Source organism: Magallana gigas, chromosome 5, assembly GCF_963853765.1.
Source record: "Magallana gigas chromosome 5, xbMagGiga1.1, whole genome shotgun sequence".
NCBI lineage: Eukaryota > Metazoa > Mollusca > Bivalvia > Ostreida > Ostreidae > Magallana > Magallana gigas.
In genome coordinates this window covers 17,827,517-17,845,562 of record NC_088857.1, presented here as the reverse complement: position 1 = coordinate 17,845,562, position 18,046 = coordinate 17,827,517, and the positions used below count along the sequence as shown (strand labels likewise).

The following is an 18,046-nucleotide window of genomic DNA, read 5'->3' as shown; positions in this document are numbered from 1 at the left end:
ACATATTTCAAGATGTTAACATATTGCAACTAGTTCATTGATTTATTTTTTTTATCGACCTCGGTATGTTAATTTTGCGATATTCCGGAAATTCAGGGGCAGATAACTGTAGAAACTGTCAACATTGCCATGTGGGTCTCGTCAGAGATTTAGTAATTTTTGGACCGTTGAATAATCATGAAGATCAAAGTATTAAGTAGAAACCCAGATGAATACAGACGAGAAACTAAGAGAGACATCCATAAAGGTGTGTAAACGCTTGTTCCGTTGTAACACCTGATACTTAAAATTACATCCGATGATCAGATGATGAGCTTAATTGTCATCCTAATTTCTACTTGATTTCAATTCAGTAAATGAAATTGTTCATTACATTATTCGCAAAATGAATAGGGTATACCTATAGCTATGAGATCGTATACACAACTTCTGTACAGATAATTGAGTTTAAATTTTTTTTCAGTACAAAGAAATTATGACCCGAAATTGCACCCATTTGAAGCTCCTAGAGAATATGTTAGAGCACTAAATGCAACAAAATTAGAAAGAGTGTTTGCTAAGCCATTTATTGGAGCACTAGATGGACATAGAGATGGAGTAAACTGTTTGTGTAAACATCCTACATCTCTGAGCTTTTTGCTCTCAGGAGCTTGTGATGGAGAGGTATTTTTTAAAAAAATAACTTGATACATCAATAATATTCAATGTAGGTCCATTTTTTATTAAAGAGAAAATGATCACGTGAGTTTTCACACAATTAAAAAAATTTTTTTTAGGTACGTGTTTGGAACTTAGCCAAGAGAAATTGTGTCGCAACAATTCAAGCCCATGAAGGCGTAGTCCAGGGAATGTGCTTTCATCCGGATGGGAGAAGTTTCCTGACTGTAAGTTTCCTTGCAAGTTGTGCATACAAATTATTCTTTTTGTCTTTTTTGATATTGTCAATGTTGTACATACATAATGCTTTCAAAAAAAGACAGAATACTTTAAGATCTAAATGACCGGTGAAATACTTATACAAATCATGATACTATCTTTATATTTGTATAAACTACTTTTATGACTACATATTATATGCACATTGTTAATATGTTTTGACATATTGATGTACATTTGCCCGGCTGTTACAAGTTCATGTATGTGTATGGACTTTTTTTTATATGTAGAATCTCTCTTTTAGGCATCTGTAATCTTGTATGCCCTCTGGGCCCAAAATTGGAAATAAACTATTATTATTATTATAGTTTCTGCTGCAACACATTTTTTTTTATTCCAGTGTGGTTTGGATAAAGTAGTCAAGCAGTGGGGAATCTCAGAAGAATGTACTATTAATGAGGAACCCATAAACACAATACTTGGGAAGGTAAAATGGAGTTAGCAATATCAGTATAAAAGGTGAAGCTCAGAGTTACATGTTTGCTTCTCACCTATACACCTGTGATCTCAAATTGTTCATGTTGAATCAACATTTGTATAAGTGATATTTAAGAATATGTCCAACTTCAAGCAAAGCAAATATAATCAATTGCCAAGCTTAATTGGACCTTGAAAAAAACAAAAACAAACAAACTTTACAGTTTATTTTGATGTTGATTCCGCTCTTTCTTTTATAGAGCGTGTTCCAGTACATGGACCATCACCAGTCAGAGAATATTTTTGCTACCTGTGGTCAGCAGGTAGACATCTGGAAAGAGGACCGATCGGAGCCGGTCAGAAGCTTCACCTGGGGGGTGGACAGTACTCACCATGTCAAGTTCAACCCCATTGAGGTCAGTGGCTATGATGAGACTATTCTTGTGTTATATGTTTTAATTATGTTATGCTTATTAACTTGGTTGGGAAAATAATCTCATTGGTATGTCAAAAATTATATATTTTTTTCATTATTTTCATTATTACACTGTATCTTTGTTAACCTTAATGAGTAATCAGTACATGTATCAAATGAGCTTTGCCTCTCTGTGAAAATTTGACTTCTCACAAGACTTTTAACACCGTGAAGTTTTATCTAAAGCTCCAGAACCTTTTGTACAACTTGTTGGATAAAAATTTTGCTTTTTTCTGATGTTGTGGAAAAAAATTCATTTGTACTCTATATGATAGGTTTATTTGTTTGTATTTCAGACAAACCTGCTGGGAGCATGTGCATCAGACCGTAGTATTCTGTTGTATGATCTGAGGGGATCTACTCCACTACGAAAGGTACATTGTATATATAGACTTGTACAGCTGTTCAGTGTGGGTCTGTATCAGAAATGGAACTGCAATGAACACTATATATGTCTTGCTATGACAGAAAGCATTTTATAGCATTGTTTATCATTCCATTCAGAGAAGTTGATAATGTACAGATGTATTTAATATGAATGTGCAGCTTTAGTTTGATTTTAAGATCAGCTCACATGCATCGTGTATTACTGATTTGAAATGTAAATATGCTGGAAGCTAAGAACTTTGTATAGTTGTACCATACCAGACAGTTTATCCTCATTGATGGTTGATCAGAATTTTGTATACATTACTGGTAATTATAACTGTACAGCAGTTTCTGCGAATGAAGTCAGTAGGCATTGATGGTTATGATATCTATGTTCTAGGTGATTTTGTCTCTGAAGTCCAATGCAATAGCCTGGAATCCCATGGAATCTTTCGTATTCACAGCAGCTAGTGAAGATTATAAGTAAGTTGACCCAATGATACAGAACTGTCAAATGTGAAACTATATTTAGATTGTTAATTTTTTTTGTGCATGCATACATGTATCAGTGTCATTTTAGTAGAATCTTCATTAACAAGTTGAAAGGCCAAAATCATTTATTTTTATTCATGATTAAGCAATGAAGTTTTTTTTTCTGTTTGATTAGTTTGTACACATTTGATATGAGAAAGCTCTCAGCTCCCATCATGATGCACATGGACCATGTAGCTGCTGGTGAGTGTTAATCTTCACAACAGATTAAACTAGTGTAACATGATATATGATATAAACTGTACACATCCTGTATGTAATATATTTAATACAACTTTATCATCATCGTCTTTACAGTGATGGATGTGGACTACTCTCCCACTGGTAAAGAATTAGTGTCGGCTGGATATGACAAGTGTCTGAGGATATTCAGTGTCGACACCAGTCGCAGCAGGTGAGAAAAGGAAAATTGAAACATTTATCATCGATACATGTATATTTAACTTGTTAGAAAGGCATATGATAAGCATATACCGGTATATACATGTACTATTCCACAGACAACATCAATTATGAATCAAATGTATTATACTCTCCATCCATTTATTACCATGCTTTTCTCTACATTAAAATTTATAGCACAATGCTACTTCTTGTTAAAACCTAATTTCTTGTACGTGTAAAAAGTAGATCTTTATCAACTAAATTTATGATACAGGGAAATTTACCACACCAAGAGAATGCAGAGGGTACGGGTTGTGCAATGGTCTTTAGACAACAAATACATCATCTCAGGCTCCGATGAAATGAACATACGTGTGTGGAAGGCCAGGGCCTCTGAAAAACTTGGGATGGTAAGAATCAATAACAGGATGAATGGAGGCTTTAATTAATATCATTACTGTGGAGCTTGGTTGGAAATTTGGTTTCTACAGTGATATCACTTATTTTACACCAAAAATGGGTGTTTGAGTGTCAATGTGTATATCTGGTCTGATGATCAATAGCTGACCCAGTATTCTAAAGGCACATGGTTTGAGTCCTGGTATACAGTTTGAATACAGTAATGAAAATGTTTTGGAATATAACTCAGGATTAGGGATCATTTTAAATTCATTTTTAAAGGGACATGGTCACGATTTTGGTCAAAAATTATTTTTTCGATTTAAATGTTCACAATGCTTCAGTGAGGCATTTTAATAGGCAACCAAAATTTGAGTGTTATTTGAGTGTCATTTGTTGAGTTATCCGCAAGTTACAGAGCTTACAATTCTTCGACTGGCACCCAAATTTAATTTGATATTAAGAAATGCATTTCTAAAGCATTATAAATAATAAAAACAGAAAAATAAAATTTGACCAAAATCGTGACCTTTGAAAGCAATTATTCTTACTTTATCTTATGAAAGTTATGATTCCTAATGCCAAGTTAAATTTTCTTCATGGCTGGATATTGTAGCTGTCGACAAGAGAGAAAGCCTCCATGAACTACAATGAGAAACTGAAGGAGAAATTCATTCATCACCCACAAATCCGGAGGATAGCGCGGCACCGACACGTCCCCAGACAGATCTACAGCCTGTCCAAGGAGATGAGGATAATGAAGGAGTCACGTAAACGAAAGTAAGTCACGAAACATACCGATCATTGAGTGGTATGTCTTTACAAACAAAAGAGAGACTTGGAAGAAAAAGGAGATTATTATTTTTGTGACATCAGTAAAACCTTACTGGTTTTGTTTTTACATTTTTAATTTTTTAAAAAATTTGTATTAGTGCACTGTGCTTCTCATTTTTTATTGTTTCATAAATTTTGCAATGATGTTTCAAGACGAAATACTTATGTAAGAATCGAGGAAAGGGACAAACTGAAATTTTATTTTATGTAATTAGAAACCATAAATTTAATAAGATATTTTGCTACGTGCATTAAATTTAATAACAACAAAATTTCTGCTGATGTACTTATAAACAAAAGAACTCATGAATATTGTCCATTGTTAACAGGGAATCTAACAAGAGGAGACACAGCAAACCAGGAGCGGTTCCTTACGTACCAGAGAGGAAGAAGGCCATTGTGAAAGAAGTCGAGTAAAAAGAGTTGATGACTGTCTCCATCTCATATTAAAAAAGACTCGGAAGAAAATGTGTTCACTTGATTGTAGCTGAATTCATTAATTTGAGAAATACTTTGCGGAAAATTAAACAAAAGTATTTTTTTAGTGCTTTAAAGTATTTGTAATATCTATATTTTTAGTCTTACTGTCCAGCTTTTAACTACTGGTACTGTTACATGAACTATACTGCTATTTTATGCTGAAATATATGTGTGATCTTTTATTTAATGACCTACAAAAAAACTGCGTCATAGATTTGTTTAAAAAGTCGTGAGTAGCTTACTGCTGGAGTTGTCAGCTAGAATTGTTTTGAAATGTAATATGTAATGTATTTCACTTTATCATAATATTAAATGTTATTTAATTGATAATAAATAACTTAAAAAACAGATCAGTTTAATTTGTTTTGCATGGAATACTTCTTACCTATAGTGAAAACTTTAATAACTTAAAAATAAGGTACATGTTACATACAGCACATAGTACATACTAGATTTGATGACAGCTAGGTCACAAAAATTGAAAACTGATTTTTTTATCTAGCATTTCATTTTTCTCAAGTGCCATCTATAAAACATTAATACCAATTCATGCAGGAAATAATAATTTTAAGTGGTGTATTATTCATATACATATATTATCACATACATATTGCTTATGGAGTTTGAAATATTTGAATTTAATTTTCTAGATGGAGCATGCTTAAACCACATTGAATATACCATTTCCATTTTAACCCCCTTGTCCCAGAAAAAAAATTTCTTCACTTCTCTCTCTCTCTCTCTCTCTCTCTCTCTCTCTCTCTCTCTCTCTCTCTCTCTCTCTCTCTCTCTCTCTCTATATATATATATATATTTTTTTTTTTATATTTTTTTTTTGCAAAACTCTACGCACCTATACACACAAAAATCGCTTGTGCTATAGTTTATAGACGCTTCCATCTCAATTTCATGATTAACTAAACAAAGATTTGATTTTATGATCGGAATACATTTTTTAATGTTTAAATGTTGGTTAAGATGGAGAGCGTCTGTAGTTTTCTCAGAGAAGTTTTCTTGTGTAAAAACTATGGATATCCAGTTATTTATAGACATTACGTACACGTATTTTCTTTCTCCTTTTTTAACCTACGTGACATTCCCTCTCTACAACTATTCAATTAGTAAAACACAATGAACGTAAATCGGTGGAGGTTGTGATATATAAAGATCCGAATTATATATAGTAGCTTCGAAAGTATAGTCGTAATTTAAGCAGTTAATGAAGACTGTAAAGCACGAGTCGGAAAACTGTCATTTTCAACGCTTGTCTTAAATAAATTGCCAATGAAAAATATTAGTCTTAGGATGCTTTTTCATAAAATTGCGTCTATTCTATTTGCTGAGTGTGTCGATTATGGTGGGTCGCGGGTTTACCCCATAAAAAATCTCACGAGAAAACATACCCTGAAAATTTGCCAAATCGTTCTTTAGGACTTACAGTTCAGAATAATTTTTTTTTTTTATCAAATTTGACTACGCTATTTTTAAATATCGCTTTGAACTGTGTATTGTTAATGGTGCTGTTTTGACGCTTTTCTAATGAAATATATATAGGAGCAATAAGCATTTTTCAAGAAGGAGTTATTTTGAAAAATTGAAATAACTTTTAAACAATTTAGAAATTAAAAAGATGTATGCCCCCCTCCCCCCCCCCCCAAAAAAAAAATACGTGTTCTCGCTAGAAATTTGGCTATTTTATCTTTATTTCTGATTATTTTACCAAAATTACTGTATTTCCGTATCTGACGTCTTGAGAACGACGTCAATTTTTTTAAACATGACTTTACGTCAAAAGAGAGATAACTCCGATTGGGATCTATCTTAACTGTGACGTCATTGATTGTGACACATGGCGCCAAGAAACATATTGTCAGAAGGTTGTAAGCAAACTAAGAGACGTAAAAATGACGGTCTCTGAATACAAGAAGCCAGTCACTTTTCCAAATAATCTTGAAATTACGAAAGCAGTGCAAAAGTATTTTAAAGCACCAGAAGGTAATTAATTTACTTTTAAAGTTGAAATTCAAAGCGCAATATTGTACAGGTACGTGTACCGCTACATATTGTACAAAATTTCGATCTTTTAGTTAATAGCTCAATTTTTATGCCAATTACTTGTCATTTTTTTTTTATAAAACCAAGTTCTTCCGTATGTGGCGAATAAAACATGGACAAAAACAAACAAATGTATGATAAAGGAGAGACCGGATGATCTGTGGGAAAAACACTATGTGAGAAGGAAAGAAAATGACAGCAAAGGCTACCAGAGTGCTATTGGAGAAATGTACAAAGCTCTGGGAGATGAAGTTGTTCTCAACACTTGTGACTTGGTGCTTAAAACAATGTCAAAATGTTTGGACCCAGAGGTTAACTTTTTATCATTTCCTTTTTCTGAAAACCCCCTTTTTTGTTTATAGATTTCTGAAAGTTGTTACATGTGCATTACAAAAAGTATAAGCATGAATGAATTTATATTACTTTTTTGTTTATTTTTATCTTTAGATTAAAAATCAGGCCCTATTCAGGCAGCATGAAGATGGGGCTAGGCATGAGAAAAAACATGGCATCACATTACCTCCAATAAGTCACACACCAGTTCCTAAGGTATCTTGCTACTAAATATGGCAGTTCATAGAGTTTTAGTAAGAAAAATTCATAAAAAATAAAAATCTTCAGGGATAGAAAAAGAACAGATTTTCAGTAAATTTTGAACAAATTATTTTAATTGATTATCACTGGGAAATAAAGCAAATTTCAATAAGTTTCACCTTTTGAATTTATTTTTATTCTGTCTTCAATGAGCATTATATCTGACACCAAGTAAATAGGTTTGATACATGTATTATGGATTTATTTCAATGCAGCCGGCTGCTAAAGAAGAAGAAAGTTCCAAAACTGATACACCAGCTATAGAACTCCCAGAGGTGCATAGCTTTCATGACATTAAGCAGTACTTAGATGAGAGCAAGAGGGTCATTCGAAGAGTCCATTGTGGTCTCTCATATGAAGAGTATGTCAGGAAACGCCAGGAAAGCATAAACAGTAGCAAACAAGAGCAGGGGAACACCAAGGAAAATGAGATGGTGTTAATGTCACTGACCAATCTACAGCTGGGCCTCCCCGACCTGCACACGTTGGAAGAGGAGGAAGAGATGGGGGATCAGGTGAAGGAATGTCCTGTGATCAGGCCCGTTAGAGGTTGCGGAAGTCCGAGAAAAACCCGCAGGAAATCTGTCATGATTGATCCCAACACCAATAGAAGATTATCAGTGGGTATGAGAAAAAGTCTTAGTTGTGTGTTACTGTACACTCAAACATGGTCACACCAAACATGCTTACTTACAGTGAATTTACTTTCATTTCCCCTGATCTTAATAGTGTAAATTTTTTGGATATAACAAATCATGTTTATAATTAATCAGTCACTTGTCATTGCGTATCTTTATAGTTATCAATCTAATTTGAGTGTTTAACTGTTTACTGTGGTTCATTCATATTACTGAATGTCAGTGATAAAGATGTTCTGAGTTTAAGAGAATATACATCTATAAATTTATATTTATTTGGTTTCATTTTTTTATTGTAGATCCTCTGACCAAGAATTTGATGAAGAAGGAGCTGGTCGCTCGTAGGATGACCTTAATGTCCCCTGTCACTGAGGGCCCCAATCAGCTGATTGGTATTCCAAGTGGAATCACGTAAGTTTTAAAATTACAGTCAAGCTTTGTTATCTCCAATTTGACTGGACTAAGAAAAATTTGGCATATTCAGGATATGAAATATAGAGGTAAAGAGATATATAGACCTCCTACTACCTCAGAGACATATCCATGGTATTTGTTGAGATATTGTATTCAAGATACCAAAATTGACTGTTGAACTCTAATATGTGACAAAATATTGGTGAGAATTTTAAAATTAATGGGTTAGTTAAATTGAATGACAATCAATATACGGTATTCAAATTACGGTATACATCTGTAAGAAATTAAAGTCATCTTTTAGGAATTTTTTTTCAGAGATTTTTTAAGTTCATGAAATTGTTTTAAAGATTGTAAGTCCAAGAGTGATACCGGTATGTGTTAAATTCTTGTTTACAGAACAAAGAAGGATCGATTACGCAAGGACCACCTTCATTATCTACAAGCCTTGTCCATGATACTGACATCAATCAACAATATGAAGACCAGAGAACTTAAATCAAGGGTAAGGACAAAGGCAGATCACAATATAAAACGACAGGAATTAATTTTTTTTTAAATTACAATATTTTCTTTTTCTTTCTTTTTTTTTTTGACATGGAAAATACATCTTATATTAATATACATGCACTTTTTACAGTTGTCTTATATTTTAATTACAGAGATCAGTATATTTATGTGCATGTTTTTCAATGTTATTCCAGACTCCTCTAAAACTTGATGCTGTTAAAGCCTTAAGGAAAGAACCAGTTGTTGAAACCAAAACTCCATTTGATAAAGAGAGCAAACAAGCCACCCATCTGTATGTTACATTGCTAATTTCTCTAAAAAAATCAACTTTATTATTGATAATCTGATGTTTAAGAGATGATTTCTAAAACAAATTGTTCTTCCTGTCATCCTATATTTAATATGATACATAAGATGAATGCATAAATGCCTGTCTTCACATGTATGGTATTTCTTACAGGTTACGCCATCAATCCAGATCTCAACAACCCACTGCCCTCCAGAGAATGGCCTCATCATCAGGGCGGGGCTTGCTGGAACAAATGGCCGGAATCACGGGCCTGACATCAAAACTAAAAAAGTGAGTACATGTATCCATAATTTCTTCACTTTATGTAAGAAAGATTTGTGTCATATTGTAAAATATTTAATTATGCTTAATATGTGGCTCGTTCCTCCATCAGATATTATTGTTAAAACAAATTACATGTTTTGTAGTTTCAGTAATATTTATGGGCATCAATTTTATTGGAATAAATAAATAATAATCACAGTTTTAAGGACAGGTAAATTTTAGGCCAATGATCCTATCAATACAATACATTATTAAAAATTGCAATTCCATGAGCATTTAATTTTGAAAATCAATTTTAAAATGAAATCCTTGAAATTTGGTATATGTTTGTTCAACAAACAGTACTGAATCCACGAAAATTGATATTCAACAAATATTGTTGAAACCACAGTATTGACGCTTTCTTTTAATATGACAGGAAGTCACTTTGGGGTGGAGTAGGAATTAAACCACAAAAGCCGCAGCATCAAGGTCCTGTGGTGGAGACGTGGGAGGACCTCATAAACCTGGAGGAACCTCAGAAAACAGCGGACCTCACACTACAGTCAAAGATCTTGATGAAGGCTTTGTTGTGGAGCAGGTATGAATGCATAGGGCCCAAACTTCCTTAACATATGAACATTTAGTTTTAGCTACAATAGTTTTTATGAGCTAAACAAATCATGCCTTAAAATTTGAGGTAGATCTGATCGTTAATTTGTTGACCAACCATCCTCCTTAATTGCCTCTTTGGGCTGTTTAAGATTCAGGGATGCAGTAGATCACTGTTGCTTCAATAGGCAAAGTGGCAGATAAATTAATTAAGGCCTACGTGTATTTATTTTGTAAGACTTTCAGAAGATAAAAAAACACGAACATGGAATGTATTTTATCACACAATCATTATTTTGACAACAGGAGGAAGGCTATAACACCCCGTGTGGATTCTTTGATGAGTAACAAGGATCAGCCAGAGCCTACCCCCACAGGTCTGGTCCAAAACAAGATCCGCAAGGACCTGCTGTCAGCTGACCACCACAGAAACACCGGGCACGCCCCCGCCAAGAAAATGCCAATATGGCAACTGGTCGCCATGGATAAATCTCCCAAAAGTATACAGGAGAAAAAGAAAGAAAAGTAAGAGTGATGTTTTCTAAATTTGATAACTGCAAATCCTGGTTGATAAATTTTTTTTTAGAATTTACGGGGAACCTTTTTTGAACAAGCTATATTACATTGATTGGTAGTAATAAATCCTTATGAGTGTGTGGCAGTTAATTTCAGTCAGAAAATTAGTACCGCGGAATGTAAAAGCGTGTTGAGAAATAGTTAAATGTGATTTTGGTTTGTTAAATAAAAATAAAAATTTGGTGTTTGTTTGCTGCAAAATACTGATTTCTTTTGTTCATTTAAGGGAAACCCTAGAACCAGAAAATATTGTGGCCAAGAACAAAAAGTCTATGCTTAAAGTCAAACACGAGCTATATAAAGATTTGGAAGGAGAACTGCAAAAAATTGACAGGTAAATTCAAGATTATAAACTTATACAGAAAGAAAAATTAAAATTTGTTGCTTCTGAATTCAAGCTCAATACCCATAGTTACAAAGGGCATATACCAAAAACCAAAATATTTTTTTCTCTCCGTTTCCTGGACTTTTTCATTATAGCCTTTAAATATGTTGAGATGAACATATAATAAGAAGGCATGTTTGAATTAGTGTAGAGTACAAATTTTTATGGGGAGTAGAAACACAATGATAAATGTGTGATGGTCAGCCTGGTTTGAATACTGGTGCAAGTAGAGCACCTGACTAGAGATTCAGAGAGCCCAGGTTCAAATCCCAGTCTGGACCATCATTTGTTCTTTCATCCCATTACATTTGGTGCCATGCCAACCCCTGGAACTGACAGGTTTCTTGGGGTTATATTTGATGGCAAAATCATTTAGGGGGCAAGGAATTTGATGATCAAACAGGTTCTAAAACCAGTGCCGAATAGCACAGTGAGTAGAGCACCTGACCCGAGATTCAGGGGCCTGGGTTTAAATCCCTACTGGTCCATCATTATATCTTCCATCCCTTTACAATTGAACATATTCATAGGATTGCTTTTTTCTTTGTAATCAAAATCTTTACAACTACGTTGTGGCCATAATGGGCATAAGTAAATGTAGAAAGGGATAAATAAAATTACTGTGAAAGTTGTTACTCGGTAGGCAGTGTGGCTCAAGATACATGTACTCTTCTTTGTTTTCCCCCTCTCCTGATTTTTTTATGATTGAATAACCAACCCTTACATTTTGAGTGTCTTTTCAATAACATTTATCCATGTAATAACTATAGATACATTGGTCAACATCCGTTGTAATTTGATACTTTGAACAATACTTGCCAATGGGTTTTTTTATATCAATAACAGGGAAAAATTGGCCATCTTTAGATTGAAGTACGGAGAATTTCAGAATATGAGTCCATTGTTTGAGGAGCATGTCGCTAGGTTACAGAGTTGTAAAACAGGCAGATCTACACACAGGAATATGGACATAACTGATGTTCCTCCTTCTAGATGGTATGTTGTGTATCAATTGCAATGATGCAATAATTCTACTGGTAGATGATTTGTAAGCTTAGGGCAGAAAAATAGAAAAGGAACAATTGTTTTAATCATTCCAGTTAATTCTTTTTTTGTTTTGATGAGATCTGTATACAGGGAAATATTAGCCTCCATTTTATTTTTGCCCCTTTCGCCCTCATTGTCAGGGTGCGAATTTAAGACTGTATGAACTGAATTCTATGTCGCAAATAATATTTCTGTTAACACATCTGCATTTGGGTGAATTCAAGACAGGGCAAAGCCGTATGCAAGTGAAGAAGGGCAAAAATAACACGGGTCGAAAATAACCCTGTATACAGTACTCGCACATTTGATTTCGAACAATTGAACATCTACATTTACTTTACGTACTATTGAACTCCTACTTCCAGGATAAGTAAGGGCTGAAATACTCAACCTAACTGATATACAATGTATTTCATGTGGCTAAACTAAAATGATTTTTTCACTTCTGTAGGTTTGAAGATTTGGAAGATAAAACTCATTCTATCATAGGGTACTGTGATGAGGAGATAAACAAAACGCTTCATGAGATTGGCCGATACTCAACCATTGACAGTAAAACCATTCCTTCGGCAAAGGTCAGAAAACTAAAACCTGATGAAAATGTTCAACACTTTGTGAAAAAATGTATATACCGGTACCTGTATTCATTTGTTAAAATTTTTTGTAATTCTGTTTCTTCGTTTACAGGCAAAACTGTGCTTACTTTTGCTGTCTCTACCTGCCTATGAGTTGTTTACCATACCTGTACAGAAGGCTCTCAAGGTAAGTGTAAGAACTCAATCTACAATGTACATGTAATACATGTAAAAAGTATTTAAAATGCCTACCCCCCCCCCCCCCCTCCCATTCCACCTAAACTTATAAGGAGACACATTTTGATATACAATGTACATTTCAATTTGATATTTGAAGTTATCTTTGTTTCTTTGTATGTTACAGTTTGTGCTGGAGGTGATTTTCCAAGGAGAGGACTATTTACTAGGGGAATGGTTTCAGCACAGGAAAATACCATATATCATCCAGGATGCTGCTAATACCTAAAACATTCAGATACATGTAATTCCCATATTTTCGTCAGAAGTATTTTTAATGATTAAAATTATGTACATCATACCAAAAAATTATTCATTTTTGTGATCAAAGTTGTAATCATTTAAAGAAAGATGACTGTATTGTGCCAAACAATTCTTATTAAATTAAAGTATTTAACCTATACAACAAGTCCATCATTATTTTTGAGGTGATTAGGAGAATACTTTTATTCTTCACAGTTATCATCTACAGGTATATATAAAACATAATTTAATTTTACCTGTATCTCCATTATTGCACTGAGCTACCACATATAAAAATAAAATCTCTGTGAACATACAAATCAAAGTGATCTTTTATGTACAATAAAATTATTTTTTCACAGAATTTATTTCTCCTTGCAAGACTCTGCAGCATGGTACACATACATGGACTAGCTTGTACACGAGTATAACATTAATCACTGCATATAGAAAAAGTTATATGAACATGTTGTACTTTACACACAGAATGTAATGTTTCAGATTTTAAGACTGTCTCAAGGTAAAATGTATATTATTAACTCGGACGGTAATCAGGGTATTTCTTCTGTCTTTGATTCTCTCTCTTGTGAAGAAACCCAGCGTGAAACAACTATTTCCTACAAAACCAAAAGTTAGCTCTTATAAAATAATTTAAACACAAACTTCAAACAATTGGTTCTATATGTAATTACATGGTGTACCAAACAAAGGAGGATACTGAATCTATTAAAAAACATTTACCTTAACTTTGAATTGGCTGATCACATTTGGGGACAACATCAGGTCAGAGTTCACATGTGTAGGTCTTATGACATAGCATATCAGCAGTTGCTACAACAGTACCACATATTGTGTATTGAAACTAATGTCATATACATCTGATACACATGTATAAAATTTAAAATTATATATACTATTACATGTAATACCATTAAACCTTATAAAACAGAAAAATGAAAACTTTTGTATTCTGGGAATGGCATATAAATAATCACATAAATTTTTGTTTATCCAAGAAATAATTAGGTAATAGATAATCCTTTTTTCTGAATAACAATGTATATGAAGTCTGGTAAGTATCAGTAACTGTTTAATTATACATGTACCCACATATGTATACGCGCATTACACATTCTTTAAACTTTCTATTTTAATTATAAGTAATCAATGTTGACTGACCTTTGCTACATGTTCAGTTAGCCGATTTAATCCAGCTATTTGTGTCCAGCTCAAAGTTGGCAAATTGTCCTCTTCTTTCAAATCATCATCTCTCACCATTTTTACTATTACAGAATAACTCCCATGATAAAATGGTGGACCTTCCTTGTAAATAACTGCACAACAAAAGAAATTCACAGAATTGTGATGTTAATGATCTTTATTTGTCACTAGCAGGGTCAAATAAACTAATTAATTAAGTTTTTCAAGGCCAAAAAGTTTAGAATACACGGCTGCACAGGGATATTATTCATAATGAAAAGGGGAATAACTCTTGTCATTATGTAAGATGTTTCCATACACATTTCAACTTTCCAATTTGAAATAAACTTGATCTATTGTCCACTTATTGCAAAGGTGCTTAAGAACTCATCAGTAATTTCTTCTGGTCCCATGTTTTAAAAGTAATGGGACATAACAAATTCTCTCTCTCTCTCTCTCTCTCTCTCTCTCTCTCTCTCTCTCTCTCTCTCTCTCTCTCTCTCTCTCTCTCTCTCTCTCTCTTCCATTCTTTCTCTGTGTACAACATACTGAAGTCTGTTCCAAATTTGAGTCCAGACTTGGGAACCCATCCTTTACTCCTAAAGTAATGGTAAGCGACATAAAGGGAGATAAATCTGTTGTGTCGCTGGCAGAATGCTCTCCACAAGTCTGTGAGATTTAAAAGCTGTTGGAAAGAATGAGTTCTGTCTGTTTCAAAAAATAACTAACTTTTATTTGCTTAGTTTGAATAAAACCAACTTTAATAATATTTAACAATTCACAGATTTTCTCCATCAATATACAATAAAAAACTTTCTCAATTTTTTCCAAATACATTTTTCAAATCCTACATTATGTACTTACCTTTTCATTCTCATAAACTCTTAAGCAGCCAAGCCCATAAGCCAAGAAGAAACTCTACAAAAACAAAATTTAAACCTGAATATTAAGTGAATAAATTTTCCTAATTTCTTAACATACATGTACACATAATATATAGGCACAATTTTTGAAAACAGGTTTCTACCACATAAAATTGCAAGGGGATTGGTGAGCAAGATTTAATTCAACATGCTTACCTCTTCTAAGCTAAGATGGAGAAATTCTTTGACAAAATATGGATCCTCTTTTACCACTGGTCTCCAATGGGGCTCTTTCCATTTCCTTTTCCCATCCTCACCCTCGTTATCAGAATCCTCCATCACAAACAGTTCGCCATGCTCCTCCGACGACAGACACAATGGATCAGTTTCTTTTATTTCTTTATCACGTTCATTCTGCGAATCTTTCTTCTTGGTCTCCTTGACACACAACTGAGAAATGTTTGTAAGCTGGTTGTCTCCCATGTCCACTCGATTGACATTTTCTTCAGAATTTGGGACACATTTTGACTGTTCTGCTGTTGAACATTTTTCATCACCACCAGTTACATCAGGTACATTATCAAAAGAGGAATGATCACATTGTAAATTTTTGTCAAGATTGGAAACATTTGTGGGGCTTTTAATTTCCATTAAATCATCATTACACTTTGAAGATTTCTGTGAATTTAACTCTTGTTTTCCTCCTGCCACAGTGCTTTGTACAGGTACTGTACTTTCTTTCGATGATGAAGGAATGTCTGGTGTCTTATCATCTGTTCCTGTTCCCCAGAAATCCTCATCTGCCTCGGCATTATCCCAGGATTCCACAGCTGCTGACCACTCATCGTCATCAGCTGATTGGCTGATCTCTGGACCAATCAAATCTGTAATGTCAAATTCTGCAGTTTCAGATTTATCATTCAACATAATAATGTAGACAAATCCTGAGATCTTTAGGAATAAATATGAAAGACAGAAGTATTTTGTGTTTTCATTCACCCACTTATATAGATAAATTTATTTTCATTAAGTATGAAATATATGTACATGTATACTATGATTCATATTGTCAAAATACCTTCATATATCATATTAAACATTAATTTATTGTGATGAAGAAGACACAGAAATATCAATGTCTTCTATTTACATACTGATGGTATATTACTAAATCTTTCAAAACATTTTTCAAAAATTTTGGGTACTAAAAATTTTAATCTACCTTTTTTAGAAGTATTTCTGATATCCTCCTTGATATTGGTTGAAGGTAAATCAGAATGTTGAACATTGCTTGTTTCAACATCCATGTGATTTTTTTCATCTTCCCAGAATTCCCATTCCTGAGAACTGTCATATTCATCTTGTTGTGAGTTGGATTTTCCACTTTTCCAATTGAGTCTTCTTATGTAGCTAAAATTTAGAATGTTGAATAATTTATAATATGACAGTACACAGATGAAAACTTTACTGTCTAAAAACCAACTTTTTCATTACCTACTCTAACTACATGTTGTGCTCAAATTTATGATCATCTATAATCATTATTTATGACACTTCCTATTCTGCCAGCTACATGAACAGTGGTTAAATTCATTCTAAGTTTGGGCAACTCTTTGCTGAGATTTGACTCAACCTGATCATTTTGTGAAAGTGAAAGCATCATGTCAAACATCGAGCTGATTGAAATGACACCAACATTAAATTACTGTTGACCAAGACACTGGCAACAGCTTTCTCTGTGTCTGATTGCTATTGTGTATTAGAAACTTGCCTCCTGCGACTGATCACCCTGCATGTATCTGTTCCCCCTGATGTGGGAAGTGTTGCCATCTTACATCTCTGATTAAATTCTGGTTTACTCCTGGAGAGAGTTCCCTTCCCAAAGAACCCCTGCAAATGGTATTAGATTTGATACAATAAACAGAATACAAATAAAGAAATTAAGTGATTTCAGCTGTGTTGAAAGCTCAAGCTCTCTCTCTCTCTCTCTCTCTCTCTCTCTCTCTCTCTCTCTCTCTCTCTCTCTCTCTCTCTCTCTCTCTCTCTCTCTTGTTTTTTATATTGGCATCAAATTGAATAAAATGCAACAACTGAAGATGATTTATTTTCATAAATTTTTTAATGGGGACTGAATACATTGTACATGCCCTATAACAGGCAAACACCTAATCTTCAAGCAAATGAATTACCACAAAAACTAACCATTTTGTACAAGAAGCTGATATCCCCTGAGTGGTGGACAATAACCTGGTTACCCACCAAGTTCCCGGTGTAGTACATCCATTGCGTCTCTGATGGTGGCTCGCCTGTAATGCTTGCTATTGGGACAGGGAATGGAGACTCTTTGGTGGCAAACACTCGCCTCTTCTTCTTGGGATTTATTAATTTTGAATTAGACATGTCAAGTGTTTGGTGCAGTCTCCGTGTTACTCTGCTCTGTCACAATAAACACAAAACATGTGTTCAATGTATGGGATTTCACAATTTCAGCTGTTGAGTAAATATACTAAATAAAGTATGTCTTGACTAGCTAAGCCTATCATATCAATAACAATCATAGTCTGATATGACAACAGGCATTTGCAAATGTGTAAATTGTTGAAAAAAATCACGTAATATATAATTCAGAAGTGTTTTCTCAAAATTTCACATGTTCATGGGCGCCGCCATTTTGAAAATTCGACTAATAGACGAAATT

General features: G+C 33.8%; 3 protein-coding genes across 3 annotated transcripts; 2 read left to right on the top strand and 1 right to left on the bottom strand.

Annotated features, from left to right (window-relative positions):
* Positions 1 to 78: 78 nt before the first annotated feature.
* Positions 79 to 5,194, top strand: LOC105318083 (DDB1- and CUL4-associated factor 13). Its single transcript, XM_011415004.4, has 12 exons — positions 79 to 247; positions 464 to 663; positions 777 to 884; positions 1,277 to 1,363; positions 1,614 to 1,769; positions 2,125 to 2,202; positions 2,598 to 2,680; positions 2,865 to 2,932; positions 3,047 to 3,143; positions 3,408 to 3,543; positions 4,149 to 4,312; positions 4,696 to 5,194. Exons 1-12 carry the CDS (start codon positions 178 to 180, stop codon positions 4,781 to 4,783), a joined length of 1,335 nt encoding a protein of 444 aa, XP_011413306.1. The 5' UTR covers positions 79 to 177; the 3' UTR covers positions 4,784 to 5,194.
* A 1,487-nt stretch (positions 5,195 to 6,681) lies between these two features.
* LOC105318082 (uncharacterized) lies at positions 6,682 to 13,406 on the top strand. The gene is made up of 15 exons (XM_011415002.4): positions 6,682 to 6,841; positions 6,989 to 7,212; positions 7,349 to 7,450; positions 7,711 to 8,119; positions 8,433 to 8,544; positions 8,947 to 9,052; positions 9,252 to 9,349; positions 9,518 to 9,637; positions 10,050 to 10,211; positions 10,529 to 10,747; positions 11,025 to 11,132; positions 12,030 to 12,179; positions 12,682 to 12,805; positions 12,918 to 12,992; positions 13,170 to 13,406. Exons 1-15 carry the CDS (start codon positions 6,751 to 6,753, stop codon positions 13,269 to 13,271), a joined length of 2,202 nt encoding a protein of 733 aa, XP_011413304.3. The 5' UTR covers positions 6,682 to 6,750; the 3' UTR covers positions 13,272 to 13,406.
* Positions 13,407 to 13,554: 148 nt separating this feature from the next.
* LOC105318085 (tRNA-splicing endonuclease subunit Sen2) lies at positions 13,555 to 18,034 on the bottom strand. The gene is made up of 9 exons (XM_034474750.2): positions 17,551 to 18,034; positions 17,120 to 17,238; positions 16,571 to 16,758; positions 15,565 to 16,232; positions 15,350 to 15,403; positions 15,035 to 15,170; positions 14,465 to 14,619; positions 14,027 to 14,116; positions 13,555 to 13,902 (listed from the first exon to the last, which is right to left on the bottom strand). The coding sequence occupies exons 1-9, from the start codon at positions 17,746 to 17,748 to the stop codon at positions 13,837 to 13,839; spliced, it is 1,674 nt and encodes a 557-aa protein (XP_034330641.1). The 5' UTR covers positions 17,749 to 18,034; the 3' UTR covers positions 13,555 to 13,836.
* Between the last annotated feature and the right edge of the window lie 12 nt (positions 18,035 to 18,046).